Source organism: Zootoca vivipara, chromosome 12 (assembly GCF_963506605.1).
Source record: "Zootoca vivipara chromosome 12, rZooViv1.1, whole genome shotgun sequence".
Lineage (NCBI taxonomy): Eukaryota > Metazoa > Chordata > Lepidosauria > Squamata > Lacertidae > Zootoca > Zootoca vivipara.
The window spans coordinates 10,251,040-10,261,980 of NC_083287.1; the positions used below are offsets into that span (position 1 = coordinate 10,251,040).

Below are 10,941 nucleotides of genomic sequence, written 5' to 3' on the forward strand. Positions count from 1 at the left end.
CGCGCGGCGGTTTAACGGCCCGTCGGACGGGAGTGGGTTGGGGGGGTGAGGAGAGAATAAAACGACTCACCATTGTGAGGCAATAGCGGGCTGCCGGTTGTCCCGGTGACGAAGGAGCCGCTCGGGAGGTCGGCCGACCGACCAACCAGCTGAAGCGGCGGCGGGACCTGCTCTCTGCTCTCGCGCGCCGCCCAGCGAGCAATCGAGCGAAGCGGGAAGGGAAGCCAAGTGGGAGGCGGCGGCCGCCCTGAGGCGCGCGAGAGCGAGCGAGGAGGAGGGGCATTCGCGGATTGGGGGAGCCAGCGGCACGTGACTCTCCGCCGGCGCGAGCCGCTCGAAGTGGGCGGGGGGAGGACGCTTCGCTCAACTACCTGTTCCCGGATGTTGAGCCCTAAGGGGCGCTTGGTGCTGTTAGCGGAATGCGGATCCAGAACTTTCCTGGAACGCTACACTTCGGAACGCGGGGGGGGGGGAGCCGATGAGAGTTCCGAATGCTCCCTGTAAAGACGATGCGGGGGGAGGGGGAATTATGCGGACTAGCATTCTGTCACTCATGTGCCGTTTTTCTTAGGGAAGCGTATGGGGGGGGTGGAAGCCCTCTCTCGGTCTTGCCCTTCGTTGCAATGGGGCCGGCCCCACCCGCGAAGCAACGTGAGGCGGCCCCCTCTCAGGCAGAAGAGGCAGCAGGTCCGACCTCCAAGGAATGCCTTGGCCGCTTCTGTAAGAAGAGGCAGCTGCAGGGCGCTCCTTGGAAACTGGATCTGTTGCCGCCCCAATAGCTTCACCCTAGTCATGCCGCCTCTTGTTCTTTATGTAGACCGTTCACCCATTATTATTATTATTATCATCATCATCATCACCACCACAATTGTTCTAGTTACAGGTAGGTAGCCGTGTTGGTCTGAGTCGAAACAAAATAAAAAAGTTCCTTCAGTAGCACCTTAAAGACCAACTAAGTTTTTTATTTTGGTATAAGCTTTCGTGTGCATGCACACTTCCTCAGATGCACTGAAACAGTGTATCTTCAATGGTATCTGAAGAAGTGTGCATGCACACAAAAGTTCATACCAATGACAAACTTAGTTGGTCTCTAAGGTGCTACTGGAAGGGATTTTTTTATTTTGTATCGTCTCTGTGGGTTAATCCGCAGAGTCTAGGGCTTGCTGATCAGAAGGTTGGCGGTTCGAATCCCTGCAACGGGGTGAGCTCCCGTTGCTCGGTCCCAGCTCCTGCCCACCTAGCAGTTCGAAAGCACGTCAAAGTGCAAGTAGATAAATAGGGACCGCTCCGGCGGGAAGGTAAACGGCGTTTCCGTGTGCTGCTCTGGTTCGCCAGAAGCAGCTTTGTCATGCTGGCCACATGACCCGGAAGCTGTCTGCGGACAAACGCCGGCTCCCTTGGCCTATAGAGCGAGATGAGCGCCGCAACCCCAGAGTCGGACACGACTGGACCTGATGGTCAGGGGCCCCTTTACCCTTTACCTTTTTATCGTCTACATCAGACGAACACGGCTACCTACATTTAAGTAGATCTGGAAGGTTGCCCATGAGATGCACGAGGAGATCCTCACCCTTACCCTAAAAGGACATACCGGTATCTTTTCTGTCTCAAAGCAGTGTTTGGGGAGTGCCAGTTGAAGCAAAGACATGTCTGAAGAGGGTGCTCAGCCTTTCCAATTGTTGCTGCTTCTTTTTAACTGCAGCATCAAACCACGCAGCCTGTTTTATTCCAACTGAGCCCTTGAGTTCCAAAACAACTCCAGATGTTTTGCAGCATGCCTGCCAGTGCAAATCTCAACACGATAATGAATTATCCCACCCCCCCCATGCCCCTGCCCGTACTTCATCGTGTTGCAGTTCCAAATCCAGAACTAGAAATTTTAATGGCCATGTCATTCAACCGTAATGCCACACAGAACTCCCCTTTGTGTTGAGCCAGAATAAAGGTACTGTACGTAACTTGCTGGAAGAGGGTGCCCTCCCCTCTGTCGGTGGTACATGCATATGTATGGGAGTCTGCATGCATGTGCATGGTTGCAAGGTGTGTGGTTTTATTGTGTGTGTGTGTGTGTGTGTGTGTGTGTGTGTGTGTGTGTGTGTGTGTGTGCAGGTAGCATATGCATATCTGTACACTTGTGGTTGTACATTTGGTTGTAGGGTGTTTGTGCGGTTGCTGGGATGGGTGTGTGGTTGCAGGATGGGTGGTCACCACAACAATTTCTCGGGTTTCCAAATGTGCTCACATTCTCCAAAGGATGGAAATTCCTGGTTTCATCACTGTACAGTACAGTACAGTACAGTACTGTCATATTCCACAACTAAAGGAATAAGCATTGTACATAGCAACCACTAGATGGCTCCCTCTGCAAACGTCGACATACAGTACTGGCAAAATTTTACTTTCAAAATTTAAACTGCATGCATAGCTTATGATTATGCTTAATTTTACTGAAGTTTTGATAAGCAACTGTATTTAGCAGATAACTGTTTATTGTGGGACTAGTGCCCCTCATGTATGTGTTTTTACAGCAACCACACAACAGTTGTCAGCATCAAAATATCATTATTTTCTTCCCACTTAATCCAGATTCACCCTTTACTCAGATAATTTTTCCATCACGTTGCCATACATCTGGGTTTTCCCTGACATTTTGCCATTTCGGCAAAATACCCCTGACGCCATTTTTACACCCAAAAAGCCGGACATGTCAGGAATTTTCCTGACAAATGGCAAGCCTAGTTTTGACTATTTTGGCTTTATGAGCTATTCCCAGAATGTTAGTTGAGAGTCACCTGTGCAACAAATATGAGCAATAATCAAAAACTGAAAGACAGGAGGAACTTAAAATCCAGGAAAAAAACAATCACCAGGATTGTGATTGTGGCTAAAATGACTGAGGAAATAGATCTTTGCCTGGCACTGAAAGGACAACAATATAGATATAAGCAGGATCTCCCTTGGGGAAATACTGTATTCTGATGTTGGGGCCCCACCACTGAAAAGGCTTTCTCCTTTTTCTTTTTCTAACAGAAGTGTTCCTATTCACGGTTTCCAGCCAACCTGAAAAAGGAATCTAGAACTTACAAGAGGGGGAAAGTTTCAGAAGAGGGGAAAGGAAAAATTACACACACACACACACACACACACACACACACACACACACCCTGCAACCTCCTGAAACCTTCCCCCACTGTGCTATAAATTCAAATTCTGTATTTCTTTCCTCTGTCCTCCATTTGTCCAATTTCCCTCAATTGACTGTTTTTGTTATAATGAGGGGAAACCTGCATTTTTATGTTGATATAACATAAATGTCTGGTTGTTAGTGCAAAAGGGGAAATCAGTTCTTCTTCATTTACACATAGTTATTGTTTCCTAGAAGACTGTCTTTTTTTGACTACTAGGGGGAAAAGGAGAAAGAAATATTCAAAAAGTGAAATAAACTAGATTTTTGTTTAATATTTTACTCCTGCCTTTCTGTCAGCTGCAATAACACAGAGAAACAACCAGTAAGTCACATGAGTAAAACCAGACAGAAACAACTACTGTTCCTATTACTGCCGTGTGTGAGAGAGGCTGGAAAGACTTCAACATGTCCAAAAATATTATAATAACAAAAGAACAAGCTATGAAAGCCAGAACTGTAGTTTTAAAAACTCTACCTTCCTTGTACAAAGGATTGTTTTTCCTCAGAATACATGTTGTGTAATTTATTCCTTCATTAATCGCAACAATAATGTCAAAACCTCAACTTCTTGATAAAAATAAATAAATAAATCAGTAGTCCTGTAATAATTCAATGGACAGTTTTTCACTGTGATGCAATAACAACTGCCACTCCATTCCGCTGAATGGTTTGTCTAGAAATTGCTCAATTTTACATAACTGTTCTCCTTTTAAAAGTGCATATGTGAAATAAATTATACTAGGGAATGCAGCTGTCAAATATTTATTTAGCATTTTAGTTCTTGAAACACTCTTGCCAATCGGATAAAATTCATTTTCAATTCTTTCCCCCCTGACATCATACTCCTAGTGTGCAAATTCTAGACACAGAAGTACCAACTATGTTGGTGTTGGCTTGTTGTGAAAAGCACAGATACGCAGGAATTTTAATATACATTTTAATGTATTCCAAAAGTCAGATTAACCACGGCTTAGTTTTGCCCTTAACAGAAAGTACTTGGTGTATTATGCTATTTATAATTCAAGCTAAGTCTGAATGTTGGCTCAAAACTCAAGAGCTTTGAATAATAATAGGGGCAAGGAATGAGATCCAGCAAGTGGGCCAGTATTTATTTGGAATGAATGAAATACTGTAGATCATTCATAAAATAAAATAAAAATATCTTCAGAGAAAGAATAACCTCCCTGAGATGCCAGCCATAGTTTGCTGGTGGTCCCAAATTGTCCCAGTATGGCCAAAACCAAGACCATCTTTTACCTGCCTGAATTGACAGCAATCAGTGGCTTTTGGTATCAGCCTAATAAAAAAATGTTTCCAAATACCTTTCTACACCTCAAAGTGAGCAGTTGTGCTCTGTCTCGGACCTAGATGTTTATTCTTACGTTAAGCAGTGTATAAATTTTATAAATCAACAAAACTCCCCCCGCAAGCTGGAAATGTAATCCTTTGGGAGGGGATCTGATAGTCCAGCACTTGTGTTTCAGACTTGATCCACAGTTCCCAGCCTCAAATACAAGTCGAAAGAAAAACTAGTTCACACTGCCCCTTGCATTATTCTCAGGACTTGTATACACAAGTGGGACCCTTTTCTCCAAGAAACGCTGCAGGAACACCCTGAATGGAAGATTATGAACGCAACTGCTTCGCATCACTGTGTTATTGGACCAGAACTGTCAGTTTCAAGGCCAGCCACTTTGCAGGCTAATGGCTGAGCTATTAAGTGCTCAACTACACGATCCTGTGTCAATATACCTGGGAGTGAGAGCCACCGAACACAACTGGGATTACTTCCAATGAAAACTACGCAGGATTGAGATGCCAGTCTGCAGTCTTGGAGTAAGAACAATTGTGCTGTTAATGTCCATGCTGCTATGCCATCATTTCCTCTATTTCACATCTGGTGGGACTTGCTCTAAATGGGTTTGCGTTTGAGCTTTACAAACCCGAAGCACATGCGATAAGACAAAAGTTAGAACAAATACAACATTATATATGTATATGCGTAAATGAAATAAACAGGGAGTGAGCTTTCGGATAACATGCTGTGGTACACAGGACAAACAAAATGGAAGTGGCGAACAATATATAGGAGCAATTAGAAACTTATTTAAATATGAAAATTAATGTTCATATTATCCCATTGGCTGCAATCCTATACATGGGGCAAATCCCATTGAACTCAATGGAACATATTTGTGGGTAGACATAGTTCATTAGTTTCACAGTGGAATCCTATCCAGCAGAAAAAGTTTCATACTAGGATGAAGCAATTCCAAAATGTAATCCTTTATTAGGATATACAGGTATTTTTTTTACAGCATATAAAAGAATATAAATGCCAAGGAGCTGGTTTCATAGTAAATTAAAAGTCTTTGGTGTTGGGAATATTGAAAAGTATTCTTCAAAGCTCACACACATTTTACATTTTCTTTTTTTAAGAAAAACATTTTAAATGCTGTATGTCTAGCTTTTGGTGAGGCGTTCCAGACAGTCTTAGCTTTATTTTCTTGGGGCTAGCCAGTGGTCCTTCATTGAAGTGTGACTTTTTACTGATGACATTGCATTGCTGTGATTTATATGAGGTCATGATCTGCCCCATGATGTGCTTGACCTTGCATAACACAGTTATCAGAACGCCATCCTGCCCCAGCATCGATAGGACCACAGCACAACCACCAATGTTTGCCATGCCACCCACAAACGGCAAATATGCCTTTTTTTAATTATGCGTTTTTTTAAAAAAAAGCCAGTTCCCCAGATTTTCTAGTATGTCTCTGTGTTATGACTTTTCATTTAATTGGGTGAAAACACTGCATAAATAAAATAAAAAGTTCCCTGCAGCTACCAGACTGTTCTGACTGCCAGACGTTTAAAAAAAAGCTTGCCTGCATCCCTTTACTATAGGTTCATAATTCAGATCGGATAAACAAAGACACCTTTCATTCCCCCCGCCCCAACCTCTGTCCTCTAACTTCAGAAGCAGGGGGGATGTGGAGGGGAAGATTAGAAGCTTCGGTAGAACTGCAAACAATTTCATATCCCAGTGTACAGTAGGTGCATAATAAATTCATACAATAAATGTACAGTGTTAGGAGAGTTTTCACCTGGGCTCCATATTCCTTAGGACTGGGGTAAGGTGACTTCACTCTTAAAAACCCTTGATGAGTTTTAAATTAATAAAGCAAGAAAGCACACTTCTTAAAAGTTAAGACGTAACTAAAATTTGTCAGAGGATCCAGAGTGTGCATTGATAGATCAAGTCAAGGTTGACCTGCTCCAGTAATCTGTGCAAATTTCCCAGCAAACAGCAGGAAAGCCAGTAAGTTGTTGCAGGGCTCTAGGTAAATGTTTCACTGTCATTGGCTATTGCAGTTCCATTTACATTAGATTTACTGATCAGAAATACAACCACTTGCTCACCAAAGACCAGTAGCCGACTTCTGTAAAAGTGGATCTAGGTATCATTTCCCCCCCTGAATACCAGAGCGGGGAAACACCACCAAAATGTAATAATTGCAGTGCAGTTGTGTATTGCGGTCAATCACACATATTTTGCTTGATACTTCTAGGCACAAAACCCCAAAATATTTGGCAAAGTATTTCATTTCAAGTTGTGTTTGGTGCATGTTGGTTGAGCAGTGTGGGGATGCTGTCAGTGTAAACTGTTAATCAAGGATTCTGAAATGATAAGTCAGAAACTATGCATAAGTGTCTCAATTTGCATTCAGTATGTGTCCAATACGTATTTTATACATAGTAAGGATGCTGAAATCCACCTGTTCTTATTTCTAAGCCACTTGGAGCAGGCTGTAGTTGCTCAGCAGTAAAGGAACAACAGTCTGTACATGCTCAGAAGTACCTTTATCTAACCTTACTTCACATCTGTCCCATTATTTATGATCATTTACTGGTGTAAGATTAATGAGGACCCGAAACAATCCATTTCTATGCCAGGACCTACATTACTGAATGCCTTTTCCAAGGAGATCCATCAAGTGACATTCCTTAGTGAAAAGATGAAAACTAATATTTTCTTTGGGGCTGCTTTTCCCTTAAGAGATCATGTTACGATCATTTTTGGTTCAGATATAATATCGCTTGGGGGGGGGGGGGAACGCAACCCAAAGAGGTGAAGCTCCCAAGATGCTGAAAAAACCCAGGTTTGTGGTCATCATTAGAGAGCAAGCTCTGATTTGTACAGACCATAGTTTGCTGGGGTTGGACAAAACAGAAAAACCTATGGTTTGTTGAAGCTGGTCTGTGGGAAAACCCATCAATATACAGTATTTTCTAGGAAACTACAAAATAAGTACTGTTGTGCACCATCCTGATCTCTGAGACATGCAAGATTTCAGGGGTTCCATGGTTTGGATTCCTCGGAATGAGGGACAGCAATGACTGTGGTGTCTTTATGATATATGGCTTATTTGTACATATATCCTACCTAAGCCTATGACGGAGGGGCTCACAGCACTAACATCCCCATAAGGTCTTCCTTCTCCCTTAGCTAATCAGAAATCAAGGATGTCTCTCTGTCTCTCCCTCTCAGGCTTCTGCCTTCAGCCTGCTTCTGGCTCCGCTCTCTTACACAACTCTGCTCTGGCTTTTGTCCTTCTAACTACTAGCTACCATGTTTCTCATATTTTAAGGCATCCCCAAAAAATAAGCCATGACAGGATTTCAAAGGGTTGGTGAAAAATAAGACATACCCCGAAAATAAGCACTATCGCAAAGCCCCGACCGAGCGAGAGGCGAAGCCGCGGGACCCAGCAGGAGCTCCCTGCCTGCTTCCCTGAGCCGTAGCGCATCGGGGGACAGAGCCGAAGATCGGCGGGCGCTCCTTGCTGGGCTTGACAAGCCCGGCAAACAGCGCCCGCCGATCTTCGGACCTGTGCTGTGTGACAGGCGGGGGGGGGGAAGCGGAGATCGTTCTCCGCTCTCCCCCCACCCCCGCCTGTCACCGAAGATCGGCGGGCGCTGTTTGCTGGGCTTGACAAGCCCGGCAAACAGCGCCCGCCGATCTTCGGCCCTGTGCTGTGTGACAGGCGGGGGTGGGGGGGAAGCGGAGATCGTTCTCCGCTCTCCCCCCACCCCCGCCTGTCACCAAAGATCGGCGGGCGCTGTTTGCTGGGCTTGACAAGCCCGAAAAACAGCGCCCGCCGATCTTCGGCCCTGTGCTGTGTGACGGGCGGGGGTGGGGGGGAAGCGGAGATCGTTCTCCGCTCTCCCCCCACCCCCGCCTGTCACCGAAGATCGGCGGGCGCTGTTTGCTGGCCTTGAGAAGCCCGGCAAACAGCGCCCGCCGATCTTCGGCCCTGTGCTGTGTGATGGGCGGGGTGGGGGGGAAAGCGGAGATCGTTCTCCGCTCTCCCCCTACCCCCACCTGTCACCGAAGATTGGCGGGCGCTGTTTGCTGGGCTTGACAAGCCCAGCAAACAGCGCCCGCCGATCTTTGGACCTGTGCTGTGTGACAGGCGGGGGTGGGGGGGAAGCGGAGATCGTTCTCCGCTCTCCGCCCACCCCCGCCTGTCACCGAAGATCGGCGGGCGCTGTTTGCTGGGCTTGACAAGCCCGGCAAACAGCGCCCGCGTGCACTTTATTAAAAAATAAGACATCCCTTGAAAATAAGCCATGTTGTGTTTTTTTGAGGAAAAAATTAATATAAGACATGTCTTATAATATGAGAAACACGGTAGATGGGAATTGCTATCTGGCACAGATCCACTTCCTTTGTTACCTTAACAGCCCATACTTAGGGGCCGTTAATTCACCAAGAAGCTATTCCAACAATTGAATCCTTGCTGGATCCAAGAATTTGAAGGCATGCAGCCTAACCCACAAGCCCCCAAAACTCACAACAATACAGATGTTGGCTAACCAGCTGCAGAAGAGTGCTATATGCAGAATAAATGGGACTGTGTACACAGCCTTAAAGCCAAGGATGCTGAACTTTCTCCATATTTGGGTGTCTATCAAAAAGAATCAACACTTGAATAGTCTGGGGTTTGGAATGAGGTGCTCTCTATTTGAAGTCAGCTCCTGCTTTTGGTTGTTATTCCTTTCCTTGCCCTCTCAGATTTTCTCGAAGGCTCACGCATTCCTTGCCAACCTCACATTTCTTAGAGGAGGAAGAAAACTCTAAAGAAGCCGTGGCAAGGACGGAGGAGAATATGAAAAACATTATTTCCGAGCTCTGCTGAGTTCCAACAGAAACAGCAATTTATTTTGTGTGTGTGTGTTTTAACCAAAAGGATTCTGGCAGAAGTAAGGATAGGTTTCCTTTTCATGAGGGGGGTTTTCCTTTGGGCAAAAAGCAGACAGTGCAGGGAAGCAAAAAGACAAATCTCAGAAAACGAAGATCTAGAAAAGAGGCTACTAGAACTAGCAATTGCTTCTCCTTGTCACACACCAAGTCTGGCCTGTTGGCAAATTTGTGCCTCCACCTCAACAAAACCCCTTCCCGTGGCCAGGTGTGAGAGCCATTGTGGCATAATGGTTAGAGTGTTAGACTAGGAGCTGGGAGACCAGGGTTCGAATCCCCACTCAGCCATGAAGCTCCCCAAGTGACCTTGGGCCAGTCACTGCCTCTCGGCCTAACCTACCTCACAGGGTTGTTGTGAGGATGAACCGGGGAGGAGGAGAATAAAGTAGGCTGTGTATATGTACCTATGGTTATTCATAGGTTCAGGGGAGATTACTTCTGTACTTTTCACACGTGCATTATGTACCCGAGTGCATTCCATACTTTAGTTGCCAGATGTGCTCTCAAAGAGTCATAAAACTGTAGAGTTGGAATGGACCCTGAGGGTCATCTAGTCCAACCCCCTCCAATGCAGAAATCTTTTTGCCCAATGTGGGATTCGAACCCACAACCCTGAGAATAAGAGAATAATAATATAATTATTATATTATTATTGTGCTCTACTGGCTGAGTCAGTCAGTTCTCACATGCAAGAAATGTAGCCAGCGTCTCCCCATCTGTGTAGGGTTGCCATCCGTTCAGAATTTCCAGGATATATCCGGAATACTGCAGTCAGCAATATGGGAGAATCCGGACATAAGGCAGCCCATGTCAGCAGTTCAGATTTTGCCAAAAAAAAGAAAGGCTCCACAACTTTACCGTCCAAATTTTCACCTTTTGAAATATGGCAACCCTACCTGTGGTCATGTACGCAGGTAGTCTCGTGGGTGGGTGCGAAGTTAGTGCGAAGTTTGACAGTGTGGTGTTGTGGTTAGAGTGTCGTACCAGGAGCAGGGAGATCAGGGTTCAAATCCCCCACTCAGCCACGGGCTGGTCACTTCCATTCAGCTCAGCCTACCTCACAGGGATGCTGTTGTACAGATTAAATGAGGAGGGAGAAAGCCTTGAAGAAGAAGGAGGGAAATAACTAAATAAATAAGTAGGTTGGGTTACAGGTAGGTAGCCGTGTTGGTCTGCCATAGTCAAAACAAAATTAAAAAATTCCTTCCAGTAGCACCTTAGAGACCCATTCTCACCACCCTTCTGAGTAATACACCTCCCCACCCTCTCACTATATATAAGGGTCTGGTGATTTCTGTTTCAGAGTACTACATATCTGCATACACACAAAAGCTCATACCAGTGACAAACTTAGTTGGTCTCTAAGGTGCTAGTGGAAGGAATTTTTTTATTTTGTTTTAAGTAGGTTGGGGTATGTTGTAACACAGAGGGAGGCCTAACCATGGCTGAACGTTGTTGTTTTTTCAGCAGCTGCAACCATGGAAAGGTCATA

At 45.3% G+C, this 10,941-nt stretch overlaps 1 protein-coding gene across 1 annotated transcript in view; it reads right to left on the reverse strand.

Annotated features, from left to right (window-relative positions):
- FBXL2 (F-box and leucine rich repeat protein 2) overlaps positions 1-198 on the reverse strand; it is a 39,949-nt gene extending 39,751 nt beyond the window's left edge. The window contains exon 1 of the mRNA XM_035130334.2: positions 71-198. Within this exon, the coding sequence (XP_034986225.1) occupies positions 71-73 (3 nt within the window). The 5' untranslated portion in view covers positions 74-198. The remainder of the gene's footprint in view (positions 1-70) is intronic.
- Positions 199-10,941: the final 10,743 nt, after the last annotated feature.